Below are 19,973 nucleotides of genomic sequence, written 5' to 3' on the forward strand. Positions count from 1 at the left end.
TGTGCGCGATTGTGCACGAGTATGTGTGTATGTAGGCGTGTGCGCATTGGTTTGTGTGCATGCGTGTCTGTATTTGTGCACGAGCGTAAGTGAGTGTGCCTGTGTGTGTGAGAGTCTGTGTGTGTGCGTCTATTTGTGTGTATTTGCACGTGTGTGCGTCTGTCTATCTTTGTTGTGTGTGTGTGTGTGTGTGTTTGTGAATGTGCATGAGTGTATCCGTGTGTATGTATGTGTGTGTGTATATCTGTGCTCCCTCCACAGACGTGGGGTAAACTGCCACATGTATGCGGACGACACCCAACTCTATTTTTCCTCTCTACCTGTGACCAGGAGTTCCTCTGCCTCCTTGTCCTCCTGGATTTCTCCACCGCTTTCGACACAGTCGATCACGCCATCCTTCTCCACCGCCTTTCCTCTGTCATCCACCTCAATGGGACCACACTTGTCTGGTTCGAGTCCTACCTGACAAACCGCCAGCAGTACATCTGCACCAACGGCTTTTCCTCCCGCTCTCACGCGGTTACCTGTGGGGTACCCCAAGGATCAATCCTTGGCCCCGTCCTCTTTCTGATCTATATGCTCCCTCTTGGGGACGTCATCCGCAGACATGGGGAACACTTCCACATGTATGCCCACGACACCCAACTCTATTTTTCCGCATCTCTTGGTGACCCCCAGTCCCCCGATGTTCTGTCTCAGGAGCTGGATAAGCGTGAATTTCCTTCAGCTGAACGTTGACAAGACGGAAGCCATACACTTTTACTCTTGTCAAAGTCTTAAATCACACGGTTCTCACCACCTCTACCAACCCGACCTCCCCCTAAAACCCTCCGAACCCATACGCAAACTAGACATCAGGTTCGACCCCTAATTATCCTTCCTCCCCCACATGTGTGTCCTGTAGCTCAGTGGTTAGAGCACTCGCTTTGCAAGTGAGAGACATGAGTTCAATTCCAGGCAGAGGGCGAAACCTCGGGCAAGTTTCCTTACTCCACACAGAGCCTAATAATAATCCCTCCAAAACAAAAACAATAATAAATTGGTCATTTTCAATCTATGACTGTTTGTGGGGCATTGCTGTGCGCAATTGGCTGCCGCGTTTGCCCACAAAATATACAGTCAATTCCCTTTACAGTGTGTTCTGTGAAGCGCTTTGTGACGTCCTCCCGACGTGAAAAGCGCTATATCAAATGCAAGGATTATTATTATTATTATTATCCGGTCCTTCACCAGCACCGCTTTCTTCCACCTCCGTTGCATTACCCGTCTCCGCCAATACCTCTCTCCGAAAGCCGCTGATATCCTGGTCCATGGCTTTGTCACCTCTCGGCTGAACTATTCAAATGCCCCCCTCACCGGCCTCCCCTCCACTACCACTCCACAAAATCCAGGTCATCCAGAGCTCTGCCGCCCGCATTCTCACCCGTACCAAACCCCACTCCCTGATCACCCCAATCCTGGCCAGATTGCACAGGCTGACTGTCCCAGAGAGGATCGACTTCAAGATCCTCAATCTTCTTCTAACCTCTCCACTCCTCTGCACCGCCACACCCCCCACCCTACCTTTCTGATCTCCTCTTTCCTCACAACAGTGCTGCCCATTGCCTTAGCTCCACCGGGTCTGGCCTCCTCCTGGTCACCCGAGTCTTCCGCTCCACCATCAGAGGCCATGTCATAAGCCACTACGCCCGGAGGCTCTGGAACTCCCTTCCTCACTCCCTTCGCCTCGCTCTTCACTCTTCCTATTTTCAGGTCTCGGCTGAAGGCCTTTCTTTTCAACCGCGCCTTTGGTCACGTTCCTCTCCCTCCCACTGGTTCGGCCCCGGGATCTGTTATCGTGAGACGCCATCCGGCATGGAGAGCGCTATATTAGTCCAAGTTGTTGTGTTACGTGTGTCTGTGTGTGTCAGAGTCTGTGCGTGTCTTTGTGTGCGTGTGTGAGTCTATGTGTGTGAGTGTGACTCTCCCGCAATAGTGACTCTGGTTTTCGTGCAGGTCTGGAATGCCAAGAGAACAGTGACTACCAAGTGTGTGGTACCAGTTGCCCGGCCTCGTGCTCCCGGCCCGGTTTCCCGGCAGATTGCGGCACGCCGTGCCAGGAGGGCTGCCAGTGCCTGGACGGTTACGTGCTGAGCGCTGGACGGTGCGTGCCACCGGCCCAGTGCGGCTGCCTGCACCGCGGCCAGTATCGGACGCCGGGCGAGAGTTTCTGGGAGGACGAGGCGTGTCGGAGCCGGTGCGTGTGCGAGCCGGGCAGCGGGCGTGTGCGGTGTCGGGCCGACGCCTGCCAGGAGCACGAGGCGTGCCGTGTGGTCAACGGGCGCAGACGGTGCGTCCCCTCGGCAGCCGTCTGCGTGGCCACGGGAGATCCCCACTACCGCACGTTCGATGGGCGGCGGTACGACTTCCAGGGAGCCTGCACGTACGTGCTGGTCACGGCGTGCCGGGGGGCTCGGGATGCGCCCCAATTCCGGGTAGAAACGCACAACCGGGAGATACCTGGCAGGAGCGTGGCCCTGGTGGATCGAGTCGCTGTCGTCGTCTATGGGCACGAGATTCTTCTGTCCAGAGACTCGCTCGGCCGTGTCAAGGTACTGAGGCCCCTCACCCTCACCCTCACCTCCCGTTGCCCTCACCGCCCCTCACCTCCCATTGTCCTCACCTCCCATTACCCTCTCCTCCCCTCACCAACCATTGCACTCACCTCCCCTCACCTCCCATTACCCTCTCTTCCCCTCACCTCCCATTGCACTCACCTCCCCTCACCTCCCATTACCCTCTCCTCCCCTCACCTCCCATTGCACTCACCTCCCCTCACCTCCCATTACCCTCTCCTCCCCTCACCTCCCATTGTACTCACCTCCCCTCAACTCCCATTACCCTCTCCTCCCATTGCACTCACCTCCCCTTACCTCCCATTACCCTCACTTCCCCTCACGTTCACCTTCCCTCACCATCGCCTCCCCTCACTGTCAACTTCACCTCCCTTCGCCATCATCGCCACCATCACTTCCCTTCACCCTCACCTTCCATAACCCTCACCTCCCATCACCTTCACTGTCACCTCCTCTTACCATCACCTCCGCTTACCATCAGGTTCACCTCCCCTCACCTGCACCTCCCTCAACATTTCCTTCACCCCCCTCACCTCCTCTCACCCTCACCTTTCCTCTGCCTTATCTTCCCTCACCAGCACCTTCATCTCCCCTCACCCTCACCTCCTCACACCCTCAACTCTGTTCACCTCCTCGGTCCCTGCCCTCAACTCCCCATCCCCATCTGCCTCTCCTCCCCTCCACTCCCTTCATCTCCCCTCACCTCCACTCTCCCTCACCTCCCCTAACCTACACTCCCTTCTCCCTTACCTCTGCTCACCCTCCCTCACACTCCCCTCAACTCAACTCCATTCCACTCTCCCTCAACACCGCTCGCCTCCATTCCCCTCTCCCTTACCTCTCCCTCCCCTCCCCTCTGCCTCACCTCACCTCTCCCTCAACTGCCCTCTCCCACACCTCCCTTCACCTTCCCTCTCCCTTACCTCCCCTCACCTGCCCTCTCTCTCTCCATCTCTATCCACTCCACTCCCTTCACCTCCCCTCTCACTTACCTCCCCTCATCTTCCCTCTGCTTCACCTCCCCTCCCCCTCACCTCCCCCTCACGACCCTTAACATCTACTCACTTATCTCCCCATCCCCCTACCCTCTGCCTCAACTCCCCTCTATCTCACCTCGGCTCACTTCCCCACACCCTTCCTCACCCTTCCCTCAACTCACCTCCACTCCTCTCTACCTCAATTCCACTCACCTCTACTCCCCATTCCCTCCCCTCCCCTCTCCCTCATCACCCAAACTACACTCCCATCTCCCTCCCCTCCCCTCTGCCTCAATTCCCTTCTGTCTCACATCCATTCACCTCTCCACACCGTCCCTCACCCTCCCCTCAACTCATCTCCACTCCCCTTTCTCTCATCTCCCCTCACCTCTCCCTCACCTCCCCTACACCTCCCATCACCTCCACTCTCCCTCTACTCAACTCACCTCCTCTCCCTTCCCTTCTCCCTCACCTCCCTTCACCTCACCTTCCCTCTACCTCATCTCACCTCCCCTCAACTTGCCTCCTCTTCCCTCGCTTCTCCCTCCCCTCACCTCTGCTCTTCCTCTCCTCCGCTCCCATCCCCTCACCCTATTCTCCCCTCTCCCTCACCTCCTCACCCCTTTCCCTAATCTCTCCTCACATCTCCTCCCTCACCTCTCTTCACCTCCCCTGTCCCTCAACTTCCCTCTCCCTATGCATCTGCCTCCACACCCTTCACCTCCCCTCCCCTTCACTTCCCCTCAAATCCCCTCTCCCTCAACTCCCCTTTCCCTCAACTCCATGCACCCTCATCTGCCCTCATCTTCCCTTCCCTCCCCTCCCCTCTCCGTCACCTCAAATTCCTCCACACTCCCCTCCCCCTCACCTCCTATCACCTCTTCCTCACATCCCTTCTACTTACCCTCCTCCTGCCCTTCCCCTCATTTCCATTCCCCTCACCTCCCCCCTCTCTCTCCTCCCCTCATCTCCACTCCCCTTCACCTACCCTCACCCCCAACTCTACCTCACTTCCCCAAACCTTCCTCTCACCTCTCCTTCACCTCCCCTCACCCTCCGCTCTCCCTCACCTCCCCCTTCCTCACCTCCACTCACCGCATCCCTCTGCTCACCTCCCCTCACCCTCATCTCACCTTACCCTCACCTCGTCTCACCTCAGGTGAGATGTTCATTGCAGATTACTGTTCTATCTGAAGGCACCAAATTATTAATTATTAATAATTAATATCTATTTGTATAGCACCCGTATACAGAGTGGCTGTAGTGCTTGACATTGGTGGAGCACGAAGCCAAGATGGGGAGAGGTCAACGGTTGACCGTATGCACCATTGAAGATAAACGTCTTCGTGGCTGACTTGAAGAAGGGGCAAAGTATAAGGATTGAGGGAGCGTTTCGGGGTGTAGAGGCTGAAAGTGTGTCCGCCGATGGTGCAGCTGAGAGTTACAAGGGACAAATAGGTGAAGGGAGTCGGTCAACCGGAGGCAGCGAGTAGTGGGTTGGGCTCTGAGCAGGTCAGAGAGGTAGGGAGTCGCCTGGGTATGAAGGGATTTGAAAATGAGTGTAAGGATCTTGAAGTTGATCCGTTCAGTAATGAGAATGGTGTTTCTCCGCAGGTGGACGGTCTGTATGCGAATCTCCCCTGGAGTCGGGCCGAGGGTGGACTGACGGTGTTTCGCGCTGGTCTGTACACTCACGTGCGGACTGACTTTGGCCTGGAGGTCGGATACGATTTGCGTCACCACGTGTGGGTGTCTCTGCACCGCCGGTTTGCCGGCCGGACCTGCGGGTTGTGTGGCAACTACAACGGGCTGCCAGCCGACGATTACATCACCCCCAACGGCACCCTGGTCAGCAGTCTCCACGCCTTCGCCTCCTCCTGGAAGGCCAACGTGACAGAGCAGTGTGAGCATGGCTGTCAGGGTGGTTCCTGCCCCGTGTGTGAGCACCCCCAAACTTACTCCGGCTCGCAGTTCTGTGGGATTATCAGCCATGCCAACGGACCCTTCGCGGCTTGTCTCTCCCGGCTGGATCCTGCCCCGTACCTACAGGACTGTGTGTATGACGTGTGCTTGGCTCAGGGTGATCGTGAGACTCTCTGCCAGTCCCTCCAGGCCTTTGCCAGTGCCTGCCAGGCCCTCAATGTGTCCCTGTCACCGTGGAGGAACGACTCCTTCTGTGGTAAGTCCCAGGCTCTACTCTACAACATGCATGTCAGCCCGGCTCTGTGTGTGTGTGTGTGTGTGTCAGCCCGGCTCAGTGTGTGTGTGTGTGTGTCAGCCCGGCTCTGTGTGTGTCAGCCCGGCTCAGTGTGTGTGTGTGTGTGTGTCAGCCCGGCTCAGTGTGTGTGTGTGTGTGTCAGCCCGGCTCTGTGTGTGTCAGCCCGGCTCAGTGTGTGTCAGCCCGGGTCAGTGTGTGTCAGTCCCGGTCAGTGTGTGTCAGCCCGGCTCAGTGTGTGTCAGCCCGGGTCAGTGTGTGTCAGCCCGGCTCAGTGTGTCAGCCCGTCAGTGTGTGTCAGCCCGGGTCATGTGTGTGTGTCAGCCCCCGGGTCAGTGTGTGTCAGCCCGGCTCAGTGTGTGTCAGCCCGGCTCAGTGTGTGTGTCAGCCCGGGTCAGTGTATGTGTCAGCCCGGCTCAGTGTGTGTGTGTCAGCCTCGGTCAGTGTGTGTCAGCCCGGGTCCGTGTGTGTCAGCCCGGCTCAGTGTGTGTCAGCCCGGGTCAGTGTGTGTCAGCCCGGGTCAGTGTGTGTCAGACCGGCTCATTGTGTGTCAGACCGACTCAGTGTATGTCAGCCTGGGTTAGTGTGTGTCAGCCTGCCTCAGTGTTTGTCAGCCCGGCTTAGTGTGTGTCAGCCCGGATCATTATATATTAGCCCGGCTCAGTATGTATCAGCCCAGCTCAGTGTGTCAGCGTGACCCAGTGCGTGTCAGCCCGGCTCAGTATGTATCAGCCTGGCTTAGTGTGTGTCAGCCCGGCTCAGTGTGTGTCAGCGCGGGTCAGTGTGTGTCAGCCCGGCTCAGTGTGTGTCAGCCCGGGTCAGTGTGTGTCAGCCCGGCTCAGTGTGTGTCAGCCCGGCTCAGTGTGTGTCAGCCCGGCTCAGTGTGTGTCAGCCCGGCTCAGTGTGTGTCAGCCCGGGTCAGTGTGTGTCAGCCCGGCTCAGTGTGTGTCAGCCCGGCTCAGTGTGTGTTAGCCCGGCTCAGTACGTGTGCTGCGTAAACGTGAGTTGCTGCCGGCTGTGTGAGCTTCATTCTCGCCCTGTGAACGTTGGATTAATACTTCCTGTTGTCCTCTCTGCAGGTGTGGCCTGTCCTGAGAACAGTCACTATGAGGTGTGCGGCGAGCGCGACATTAATAGGTGTGTCAGTCTCCCCACGAACACCTCCTCTGCTCCCTGTGCCGAGGGCTGCTTCTGTGACCATGGCTTCAGGTTGAGTGGAGAGCATTGTGTGCCCTCCACAGACTGTGGCTGTGTGCACAACGGCCTATACCTGCAGGTATGTTTGTGTGTTTGTGCGTGTGTGTGTGCGTGGGGGGGGTGTGTGGGAGGGAGTCTGACGACGTGTGGCTGTGTGGATATGGGTATGGTTATAGCTGTGTGTGATTGTGTGTGTGGGGGTGGGGTGGGTGTTGGTGGTGTCACTGTGTGTGACTGTGTGTGTATGTGTTGGGGTGGGGGGTGTGTGAGTGACTGTGTGTGTTCGTGTGTGAGAGAGACTGTGTGTGTGGCTATTTGTGTTTGTAGTGTGTGTATTTTGTATTGTGTGTTGTATGTATTGGTGTGTATGTTTGTATGTAGGGATGTGTGTATATGTGTATGTCGGGGGTGGGGTTTGTATGTTGGGGTGTGTGTTTATGTCATGGAATGTGTGTGTATACATGTCGTGGTTTGTTTGTGTATGTCGACAGGGTGGAGGGTGTATGTCGGTGGGGTGGACGGTGTATGTCGACAGGGTGGAGAGTGTATGTCAGCAGGGTGGAGGGTGTATGTCGGTGGGGTGGACGGTGTATGTCGACAGGGTGGAGGGTGTATGTTGGGTGGGTGGAGGGTGTATGTCGGCAGGGTGGAGGGTGTATGTCGGCAGGGTGGAGGGTGTATGTCGGCAGGGTGGAGGGTGTATGTCGGCAGGGTGGAGGGTGTATGTCGGCAGGGTGGAGGGTGTATGTCGGGTGGGTGGAGGGTGTATGTCGGCGGGGTGGACGGTGTATGTCGGCAGGGTGGAGGGTGTATGTCGGCAGGGTGGAGGGTGTATGTCGGCAGGGTGGAGGGTGTATGTCGGCAGGGTGGAGGGTGTATGTCGGCAGGGTGGAGGGTGTATGTCGGCAGGGTGGAGGGTGTATGTCGGCAGGGTGGAGGGTGTATGTCGGCAGGTGGGAAGGTGTATGTCGGCAGGGTAGGGTGTATGTCGGCAGGGTGGAGGGTGTATGTCGGCAGGGTGGAGGGTGTATGTCGGCAGGGTGGAGGGTGTATGTCGATGGGTTGGAAGTTGTACGTTATGGTGTGTGCAGGTTAAGTGAGTGTATGTCGGGTGGGTTGGTGCTGTATGCTAAAGTGGGTGTATGTCGGGGTGTGTGGTTGTTGGGTGTGTGTACATGTCAGGGGTGTTTATGTCTTGGGTGTAGGTGTCAGGATGTGAAGAAGAGAAGGGTCTTGAGGTGGGTCATGAAGGTGGCGAGGGAGGGGGCGAGACGGAGGGAATGAGGGATGGAGTTCCAGAGGGTGGAGGCAGAGTGGCGGAAGGCCCGCCTGCCAATAGTGGGGCAAGCAAAGCGGGGGACGTGAAGAAGGCTGGAGCCCACTGAGCGGAGTTAGCGAACAGTGGCGTAAGGTGTTAGGAGGTCGGAGACGTAGGGGAGAGCAAGATCATGGAGGGCTTTGAAGGTGAGGACCAGACTCTTGCACAATATCCTCTGTGTGATGGGAAAACAGTGGATTTGGGCAAGAATGGGGGTGATAAGGTCGTGGAGCTTGGTGCGGGAGAGGACACGGGCTGGCGAATTCTGGATGATTCGCAGCCTGTGGAGGGAGGAGTTGGGGGTGGGGGAGGAGGTGGAGTGTGTGCAACTATGGATGGTGATGCTGTCAGTGCCTGAGATGAGGAGGCGTTAGCGGGAGCCAAAATCAGGCGAGCCTCGGTCTTGTTGATGCTCAATTGAAGAAAGTTAGCTCTCATCCGGGACTTGATGTCTGACAGACATTCTGTCAGGACAGCAGTGGGTCCTGGAGTCAAGGGTGGAGGCCGAGAGGTAGAGTTGGGTGTCATCTGCAGACATATGAAATTTGACCCCATGTCTGCGGCTGATGTCACCAAGAGGGAGCATATCGATATTGAAGAGGAGGGAACCGAGGACAGAGCCCTGAGGAATGCTACACGAGACTGTGCAGGTGCTGGAGGAGAAGCCGTTTGTGGAGATGAACTGGAGACGGTGTGAGAGTGTGCACATATGTCAGGTGTGTCAGTGTGCACAGGTGGGACAGTGCTGAAACAGGGTTGCCCGTCATGTTGATGGTGTGTGTGTGTGTGTGTGTGTATACAGATGGGACAGTCGGTGCTGAACCAGGCATGTACGGAGCGTTGTCAGTGTCACGCCGGAGGTGCGGTGGAATGCGTGCCATTGCTGTGTAATGCTGGCCAGGAGTGCGGAATAAGGAATGGCCAAATGGGCTGCCATGACACCTTCTCCATCTGCGTGGTGACTGGCGACCCCCACTACTTCAGCTATGATGGGGCCCTCACCCACTTCCAGGGCACGTGTGAGTACCAGGTGTCTGCCGTGTGCCACAACCTCACATTACCATGGTTTCGCATCACCACCGAGAACCGCAACCGTGGAAACAGTCTCGTCTCCTTCATCTACCGTGTCCACGTCTACCTGACTGGCCTTCACCTGCAGATCACAGGCCGGGCTGTCACGGTAAGTCTGTGTGACACACACACGCGCTCACAGCTGGACCTCACCTTCAAAGCCCTCCATGAACTTTCTCCTCCATACTTCCATGTCCTCCTAACCCCGTACAAACCTGTCCGCTCCCTCCGCTTAGTGCTGCTTCACTTTCCCCTCCTTACTCACAGTCGGGCGAGACTTCAGCCTCTCTGCCACAAATCTCTGGAACTCCATCCCACAGTCCCTCCACCTTGCCCCTTCTCTTGTCTCCTTCAGGGCCCATTTCAATACACTTCTCTTTGACTTTGCTTTCCGTGATCCACCTACCCGTACTTTCACCCTCCACCCCTCCTGATCCCAACCACCTGCTCATGTGCAGATCTCTGACTGCCCAATGCCTTGGGACATGTCTCCCGACATGAATGGCGTTGTGCAACTGTAATTTGTTGTTGATATTTTTGCGTCACACACACTCTCTCACACACAAACACACACAAATTGAATTGGATCTCTGTGTTTCACACACACTCACACACAAACACGCACAAATGGAGTTGGATCACTGTGTCACACATGGAGCAGGGTCTCTGGGTGTCTCACACACACCTACACATGGAGTTCGGCCTTCGTGTTTCACGCACACACATATACACAAGGTACTGGGTCTCACTGTGTGACCACTGCAACACCGCACTATTTTGTTTTCCTACACCCATCCATTCCCCTTTCCTACACCCCTCTATTCCCCTTTCCTGCACCCTGCTATTCCCCTCTCCTACATCCCTCTATTCCTTTCTCTTACACTCCTCTATTCCCCTCTCCTACACCCCTCTAATCTCCTTTCCTCCACCCTGCTATTCCCCTCTCCTGCATCCTTCTATTCACCTATCCTATATCTCTCTAATCCCCAATCCTATACCTCTCTATTCCCCTCTCCTACACCTCTCTAATCACCTCTCCTACACCACTCTATTCCCCTCTCCCACAGTCACCTATTTCCTCTCCTGAACGCCTCTATTCCCCTCTGGTGCACCCTTCTATTTCTCTTCTCCTACACCCCTCCTCACCACCTCAATGCTGCACTATAATGGTCACCACGCTCGCCTCGCAAGCAGGGGGACCCAGATTTGAATCCCATGGGGACAGAGCGGAACATTGTGCAAGTTACCTTGCAGAAAGTAGGAACCCGCTTGTTAGTCGATTGGCGGGCGGGTCGCTTTAAGGAGGCAATAATCTCTCCAAAACAAAAATAATTTGGTCAGTCAATCCATCACTGTTTGCGGGATACTGCTGTGCATAATTCGCTGCCACGTTCCACCCACAAAATGTACAGTCAATTCACTTGACAGTATATTACGTGAAGAGCTTTGAGATGTCTCAAAGTGGATGGGAGGGGAGTGTAACCCTTTGTGTGTTGTGGGGGAGTGCAACCCTCTGTGTATGTGTGTTGAGGGAGGAGTGTGGTAACCGTGTGTGTGTGTTGGGGGAGAGAGGGTAACCCTCCCCGTGTGGGGTTGGGGAGTGTAACCCTTTGTGTGTGTTCGTTGGGGGGAGGGGGAGCGTGACCCTCTCTGTGTTGGCGGTTGGCGAGTGTAAAAACTTTTTTTCTATTTGGGTGGGGACTGTAATCCGCTCACTGGGAAGGGGCTGTGTTACAAACCTATGGTGGTTTCTCAGGTGGGGGGGCAGCCTGTGTCATTGCCCGCCTTTCCCTCCTTGGGGGTGTCGGTGTTGGTGAGGGATGGGACTGTGGTGGTGCAAGTGGGTGATAACCTGGAGGTACGTTATGATGGAGCGAGCACTTTGCTGTTGCGGGTGGCTCAGAGCTATGCGGGGACGCTGTGTGGGCTGTGCGGCAACTTCAATGGCAACCCGGCTGATGACAAGCTCCTGCCAGACGGACAACCCGCCAGCAATGATACCCACCTCGGCAACTCCTGGAGAGCAGAGGGCGGCAGCTCCCAGTAAGTTCATCAAAATCGCTCAGCGTTTCGGGTGATCATATTGTGTAAAAGTTAAATAATGGGGATACATATATCGCTGTTCGAGCACTCGCTTTAAGCCCTGGGTTTTATTTCTGACAGGGTGAAATCTTAGGCAAGTTTCCTTATTCCACTTCCATTTAAATAGCAGTAAGTAGAAACCCGTTTGTTAGTCGATTGGCGGATCACTTTCTGGAGCAGTGATACATTAGAAATAAAACCAAATGCATGGCTATCTGTAGGACACTGCTGTACGCTATCCATTGCCGCATTGCTCCCACAAAATACAATCAATTTGCTTTACTGCAGTGGATCGGGTAATAATCCCTCCAAAGCAATAAATAAGTAAAGGAATTTGGTCACTCCACCACTGATTGTGGGGCACCTACTGTGCACAATTGGCTGCCCGTTTTGCCCATAAAGCACACTGTTTCTATCCTTAACAATATAAGCGCTCTAAGGCGTCTTGACCACGTTATAAGCTGCTATAAGAAAAGGTTTATCATATATATACGATTAGGTGTGAAAGGCGTCAGGAGTACATGAATGTAATCTGTTGTGCAAACCTCTGTTGTTGTTCGTCCCCCTTCAGATGTGAAGAGGCAGAGAGCAGAGAGAGTGAGTGCACAGATCCCCCACCTGGCCACCGGCACCCACTCTGTGACGTGCTGACGGCAGACCCCGGACCCTTCGCCCAGTGCCATTGGCAGGTGGACCCACGACATTACTACACGTCTTGTGTGTTTGACACGTGTGCCTATGGCATGGACCGCCTGACCCTGTGCCGTGCTGTGGGCGCCTACGCCGCTGCGTGCGCTCTACACGGCTTCCAGGTCTCCAGCTGGAGGAACGCCACCGACTGCCGTGAGTTCACCGTTTGACTCCCGTCCGGAATAATGTAAGAGCATTAAAATCGCTGGACGAAAGAAGACCAAGGTCAATCCAGTTCGCCTTCCACCGTCCTGGCAGTTGCACACACGTGTCATGTCCCAAACTACATACTGTATCCCCAGGTATATAGTTTGGGTCCAAATGTGTGGTGTCCTGTAGCGTAGTGGTTAGCGCACTCCCCTCACAAGCAAGAGGACCCAGCTTCGAGTCCTGTCGGGTGAAACCATAGGCAAGTTTGTTTGCTCCACAATCAACTCACTTTACTGCGGTGGATCGGGTAATAATCCCTCCAAAACAATAAATAAGTAAAGGAATGTGGTCACTCCACCACTGTTTGTAGGGCACGACTGTGCACAATTGGCTGCCCGTTTTACCCATAAAACACACGGTTGCTATCCTTTACAATACAAGCGCTAAAAGGCGTCTTGACGACGTTATAAGCTGCTATAAATAAAAAGGGTTACCAAGCACTTAGTAGGAACCTGGTTGTCAGTCATCTGTCTGATCACTTTCCAGGGGTACAAATCCCATCAAATAAATAATAACAACAAAAGTGATTTGGTCACTCAATCCCAATGTTTCTAGGATACTTCTGTATGCCATTGGCTGCCACTTTTCGCCCAGAAACGACACAGTGAATTCACTTTACACCGTATTCTGTAAAGCGCTTTAAGACCAACTCAATGACGGGTTAGGGCACTCAATCAAAATTATTGTAGTGTTTTTTAACAGAAATCTATCACTTACATTCTCTTCTCCAGTGCGAACATTCCCAATTTATCTAATTGCTCCTCATAGTCCAGTTCCTCCATCCACTCCACCATTCTGGCTGCCCTACTCTGTATCCTCTCAATTAATGCAATATCCTCTTCATACTGTGGTGATCAGAACTGCACGCAGTATACCCCCCCCAACCCCCCACCCCACCACTCCGCCCCCACTTCCCACGCAAACACCACCAACTCTGACCATGTATCTTTAGTGTATGTGTGTGTGTGAATCTGTTAAGGTGATTGTATCTAATGCCTCTCTGTGTACCTCCAGTGTGACATGTCTAATGCCTGTCTATGTGTACCTGTGTGTGGTTGTGTGTGTATGTGTAGGGTCCGGTGTCTCACACTCGTATATCTGTGTCCTGTGTCGGTGTGTGTGACTGTGTGTGTGTGTCTGTGTACCTGTGTGTGTGTGCACTTGTGTGCGTGAGTGTCTGTGTGTTTGTGTGCACCTGTGGGTTTGTGTGCACCTGTGTGCTTGTGTGTGTGTGTCTGTATGTGTGTGCCTGTGTGTATGTGGGCGTGCTTTGTTTGTGTGCATGCCTGTGTGCTTGTGTGTGCGTCTGTGTGTGCGCGCCTGTGTGCATGGGCCTGTATGTGTGCATGCGTACCTGTGTGTTTGTGCATCTGTGTGCGTGTCTGTGTGTGTACACATGTGCCAGAGTGTGCCTGTGTATGTGTGTGTGCACATGTGTGTGCACTTGTGTGTGTATACCTGTGCGCACATGCGTGTGCACGTCCTCGGGTGCGTGCATATGTGTTTTTGTAAGTGTGTGTACCTGTGTGTGTACATGTGTGTGTGTACCTGTGTGTACATGTGTGTGTGTGTACCCGTGTGTGTGTGCATGTGTGTCAAGGTGATCCCTAATGCCTTCGTGTGTGTCAGGATGAGATGTCTAACACCTCTCTCTATGTTCCTGTTTGTGTGTGAATATGTGTAAGAGTGATTTGCCTGACAATTGCTTCTGTACCTCTGTGTGTGCCTCTGTGTGAGCCTCTATGGTCCCTCTGTGTGTGTGTGTGTGAGTGTGTGTGTGTGTGTGTGTGTGTGTGCGTGTATGCCTGAGTGCCTGTTTGTGTGTTGGTGTTTGTGTGAGTGTGTGCATGTGTCTGTGTGCATGTGTGTGCACATGTGTACCTGCTTGTGTGCCAGGGTGATGCCTAACTGTTGTGTGTGTTGTGTGTCAGGGTGAGGTGTCTAACACCTGTCTCTGTGTACCTGTTTGTGTGTGAGTGTGTAAGGGTGAGGTGTCTGACACTTGTCTGTGAACCTGTGTGTGGGTGTGTGTCTTTGTGTGTGTGTGTGTGTCTTTCTGCCTACGTGTATGTGTGCCTGTACCTGTATGCGTATGCACCTCCTTCTGCCTCCGTGCATGCACCTGCACGCATGCGCCTGCGTACACACCTGTCTACCTGTCTGTGTACCTGTGTGTGCACCTGTGCGTGTGTGTGCACTTGTGCGTGTGTGCACCTGTGCGTGTGTGCACCTGTGCGTGTGCACATGCATGCGGGTGCATGCTTGTGTGTGCGTGTATGCATGCGCATGCATCTGTGTGTCAGGGTGAGGTGCGTAACACCTGTCTCCCTGTTTAGCTGAGACTGACCCATGCGATGCCATGAACTGCACTGAGGACGAGTGGTGTGGTGACAGACAAGGGCTGATCGGCTGTTACTGTGCTCACACTCACAATGAGACCCAGCTCCGCACCTTCGGTAAGTGTTAACGGCACAAACTGCCCAGAGTAACACGCACACTCAGCCCAGAGTAACACACGCATGCACCCCAGAGTAACGCACGCGTGCACTCCAGAGGAACGCACGTGCGCACCCCAGAGTAACGCACGCAGCCCAGAGTAACACACACTATTCACACAGTAACATGCACACACATATCCCAGAGTAATACACAGAAATCCCAGAGTAAAACACACACACATACATCGCAGATTAATGCACACTCATCCCAGATTAGCACAAACACATCCCAGAGTAAGACACCCACACACACACATCCCAGAGTAGCACACATATCCCAGACCAACACACACATATCCCAGAGTAACACACACACATACATCCAGAGTAAAACACACACACCCTAGAGTAACACACACACATCCGCGAGTGACAAACACACATCCTAGAGTAACACACACACATCCCAGAGAAACACACACATCCCAGAGAAACACACATAGCCCAGAGTAACACACATAGCCCAGAGTAACACACACAGCCCAGAGTAACGCACACGCCCACATCCCAGAGTTTCATAGAATCGTACAGCAGAGAAGGAGGCAATTCGGCCCGTATCTGTGTCGGCTCTGTGAGAAGAGCTCTCCAAATCAATCCCACTCCCCGCTCTCTCCTGTAGCCCCGCAAACTTGTCCTCCCAAATAATTATCTACTTCGCTCTTAAAAGTTGTTATCGAATCGGCTTCCACCGCCCTTTCAGGCAACGCATTCCAGATCCCAACAACTCGCTGTGTGAAAAAAAATGCTCCCCTCACTCCCCTCTGCTACACCCTCCCCAACACCTTCTCCCACCCCAGCCCCTACCTATCCCTCCCTCTCCATCTTAGAACCTGTCTCCCCTCCTCTCTCATCACCACTATAACAACAACAACAAGGTTCCATTTATAGAGCGCCTTTCACGTCGAGAGGACGTCCCAAAGCGCTGGTCCTGGAGTCAGCGGTGGAGACAGAGGGGTAGAGTTGGGTGTTATCTGCATATATGTGGAAGTTGACCATATGTCAACAAGAGTGAGCATACAGATATTGAAGAGGAGGGGACTATGAAACTGACCTCTTGCTCCCGGGATCCCATCCCTACCCCTCTCCTTTGCATCCCAGCTCCACCTCCTTGCCCTTCTACTCACTGACATCATTAACCTCTCCCTGTCCTCTGGTACTGTTCCCAACCAATTAAAAACTGCCATCATCACCCCTATCGTTAAAACCTCTCCTCCCCTTTGATCCCAAACTACCGTCCCATCTCCAACCTCCCGTTCCTCTCCAAGGTCCTGGAATGAGTTGTTGCTTCACAGCTTCGCTTCTTCCTCTCCCGCCACTTGCCTTTGCGAACCCCTCCAATCTGGCTTCCGCCCTGAAACCGCCCTGGTCAAAGTAACGAATGATATTCTGTCCATCGGCAACCAGGGCTCTCTCTGCTTCCTTGTTCTCTTTGACCTCTCTGCTGCTTTAGATCATGTCCACCACTCTATCCTCATCCGCCGCCTCCCCTCTCACCTCAGCCTTCACGGCTCTGTCCTTGACTGGCTCAGATCATACCTCTCATACCGCCTCCACTTCATCTCCACAAATGGCTTCTCCTCCAGCACCTGCACAGTCTCGTTCAGTGTTTCTCGGGGCTCTGTCTTGGTCCCCTCCTCAGAGTGAACAGAGTATATCTATATACTCACTCTTGTTGATGTATGGTCAACTTCCACGTGTATGCAGATAACACCCAACTCTACCCCTCTGTCTCCACCCTTGACTCCAGGACCCACTGCTGTCCTGACAGAATGTCTGTCAGACATCAAGTCCTGGATAAGAGCTAACTTTCTTCAGTTCAACGTCAACAATACCGAGGCTCTCCAAGTTGGCTCCCGCCAGCGCCTCCTCACCTCAGGCACTGAACGCATCACCATCCATGGTTGCACCCACTCCACCTTGCTAAGCCAGTCCAGAACCTTGGGGTCTTATTTGACCCTCAACTACCCTTTCTACCCCACACCTGCGCCATGATCTGCTATGCCTACCCCCACCTCCACAACGTCGCCCGGCTCCGACACTGTCTCACGCCGCAGGCCACCGAAACTCTCATAAACGCCATCATTACGTCCAGGCTCGACTATACAAACTCTTTGCTTGTCGGCCTCCCAATTCCTCCCTCCACAGGCTGCAATCATCCAGAACTCTGTAGCCCATGGCCTCTCATGCGTTCGGCTCCGTGACATTATCACCCCCATCCTCGCCCAACTCCACTGACTTCCCATCACACAGAGGATACAGTTCACGATCCTGGTCCCCAAGGTTTTGCTTTCCCCTACCTCTGCGACTTCCTAACACCCTACCACCCTGCTCACTCACTCCACTCAGTGTGCTCTGGCCTGCTCCACGTCCCCCGCATCGTTCGACTATTTTAGATTGGTGTCCTCGGGTTACCGACCCACACGGCAGTGGAAATAGTTCCTCCTTGTTTACCTATCGAATCCCCTCATGATTTTGAGAGCTCCTATTGAGTCTCCTCTTAACCTTCTCTACTCCAATGAGGATAATCCTGGCTTCTCCAGCCTCTCCTGATAACTGAAGTCCTTCATTCCTGGTGCCATCCTGGTAAATCTCCATTGCACCCTGTCCAATGGCTTGACATCTTTCCTGAATCGTGGTGCTGAGAACTGAATACAGGTTAGGCTGTCTGAGGCCTTACCAGTGTTTTCTAAAGATTTATAATAACTTCCTGACTTTTTTTATATTCCACTATTTATTAAGACTATTATCCCGTATGCTTTTTTAACAGCTTTATCGATCTATCCTGCCACTTTCAAAGATTTCCTTATATGAAACCCCAGGTCTCTCTGTTCCTTCACCCCCTTTACGATTGTACCATTCATCTGATATTGCCTCTCCTCGTTCTTCCTCCCAAAATGCATAACCTCACAATTCTCCACATTAAATTTTATCTGCCTCGTGTTTGCCGATTCTACCATGTCCATGTCCTCTTGCAGTCTGGTACTATCCTCCTCACTGTTTACAACTTTTCCTTGCTTAGTATAATCTGCAAACTTGAAAATTGTACTCCCTATACCCAAGTCTATGTCATTTATATAGATGAAAAACAACAGTAGTCCCAATGCTGACCACTGAGGGACGTTACTTCATCAAAAATCTCAATCAGATTTGCCAGACATGATTTGCCAGATCAGTATTGACTGCCCTTTATTAAGTTACCACGTGACTTATCTACCTTGAGCACCGATAACCTTTTTAATACCTCCTCTCGGTATATTCTCATCCAATGCAATTTCTCTAAACTCTCCTCTGACACTGTGGCATTGGTTGAATCCTCTTCTTTTGTAAAGACAAGGCAAAGTACTCATCCGTATGTCTGCCTCCACAAAAAGATTTCCTCTCTGGTCCCTAATTGGACCCACCTTACCCTTGACTACCCTTTTATTCTTTAGATACTTATAAAATACCTTAGGGTTCCCTTTTATGTTACCCGCTAATCTTTTCTCATACAATCTCTTTGCCCCTCTTATTTGCTTTTTCAGTTCTCTGCTGTTCTTTCTACAAACTATTTGATTATCTTCTGTGTTTTGGAGCTGATATTTACCATTAGCCTCTTTTTCTGTTTTATTTTTAATCCCAATGTCCTTATTCATCAAGGAAGGTTTGGACACGCTATCTTTCTCCTTTATGAGAATGTGGCCCCAAACTTTCTACTCTTTGAAGGCTTCCCATTGCCCGTTAGTTGTTTTACCTAATTGTTCTTTCAAACCATAACAGCTGACCTTCCCTTCCCCTTCTTCTGTGACCATTGACACATCATCTGGGTCCCAGACGCACCTTTTCTCTCTGGTTTGCCTGTTTTGTTGGAATTTTTCTCCCAGTTTACATCATTAACACCACTTTAACCCATCATCTGCTGTCCTCCACCCTATTTTCTTCTTTGTCTTCCTTGCCCTGTCTCTCTCACGACTCCCCTCTCCATTCGTCCTTAAAAGCTTCTCCATCCCAACATTCACAAGTTCTGATGAAGGGTCGTGGACCCAAAATGTTGACTCACTTTCCTTTATCCATAGATGCTGCCTGACCTGCTGAGTGTTCCCAGCAACTTCTGTTTTTGTTTCAGATTTCTAGCTTCTGCGCTTTCATTAATCTTTCTTTCTTTCCAGTCCACCTTGGCTCCCCTTTAAACTCACTGAAATTAGACCTCTTGTCGTTGAGTACCTTCAGCTTTCATTGCTCCTTGTCCCTTTCCGCAATTACTCTGAACCTAATGATACTGAGATCACTGTTGTCCAGATGCTCTCCTACTGAAACAAAAACAGAGAGAGCTGGGAAAACTCAGCAGGTCAGGCAGCATCTATGGAGAAAGTAAAGTGAGTCAATGTTTCGGGTCCACAACCTGCTGAGTTTTCCCAGCTCTCGCTGTTTTTGTTTCAGATTCCAGCACCTGCAGTGTTTTGTGTTTTGCTCTCCTACTGAAACCTGCTCCACATCCCCCACTTCATTCCCTGGAACTAGATCCAGCATTGTTTCCTTCCTTGTTGGGCTGGAAACATACTGATCCAGAAAGTTATCCTGCACACATTTCATGAAATCTTCCCCCTCCTTGCCCTTTACACTGTTATTTTGTCAGTCTATGTTAGGATAATTGAAGATCCCCATTACCCTACACACAATGCACAAACATCCAAGTGAAACATATATACATGCACACACATCCCAGAGGAACACACACACAAACACAGCCCAGAGTAACACACACACTGCCCAGAGTACCACATACACAGCCCAAAGTAATGCACACACAACCTAGATTAACACACACACACACACACATATCCCAGAGTAACATACGCACATCCCAGAATAACACGCACACACATCTCAGAATAACACACAAACATATACACACACATCCCAGAGTAACACACACCTGCCAGAGTAACACAACACATGCACACGCATCCCAGAATAACACAGAAACACAGCCCAGAGTAACACACAGAGCACAGAGTAAAGCACACAGCGCAGATAACACAAACACACACACACAGCGCAGAATAACACACACACACACAGCGCAGTGTTACATACACATTTCAGTGTAACAAACACACGCAT

At 52.6% G+C, this 19,973-nt stretch overlaps 1 protein-coding gene across 1 annotated transcript in view; it reads left to right on the forward strand.

Moving 5' to 3' along the window:
- LOC103191130 (alpha-tectorin) overlaps positions 1-19,973 on the forward strand; it is a 47,453-nt gene that overhangs the window by 18,295 nt on the left and 9,185 nt on the right. Inside the window, exons 13-19 of the mRNA XM_042345445.1 lie at positions 1,996-2,591; positions 5,207-5,771; positions 6,887-7,083; positions 9,125-9,502; positions 11,150-11,436; positions 12,047-12,318; positions 14,712-14,831. Coding sequence (XP_042201379.1) covers positions 1,996-2,591; positions 5,207-5,771; positions 6,887-7,083; positions 9,125-9,502; positions 11,150-11,436; positions 12,047-12,318; positions 14,712-14,831 — 2,415 coding nt within the window. The remainder of the gene's footprint in view (positions 1-1,995; positions 2,592-5,206; positions 5,772-6,886; positions 7,084-9,124; positions 9,503-11,149; positions 11,437-12,046; positions 12,319-14,711; positions 14,832-19,973) is intronic.

Source organism: Callorhinchus milii, unplaced genomic scaffold (assembly GCF_018977255.1).
Source record: "Callorhinchus milii isolate IMCB2004 unplaced genomic scaffold, IMCB_Cmil_1.0 Scaffold47, whole genome shotgun sequence".
NCBI lineage: Eukaryota > Metazoa > Chordata > Chondrichthyes > Chimaeriformes > Callorhinchidae > Callorhinchus > Callorhinchus milii.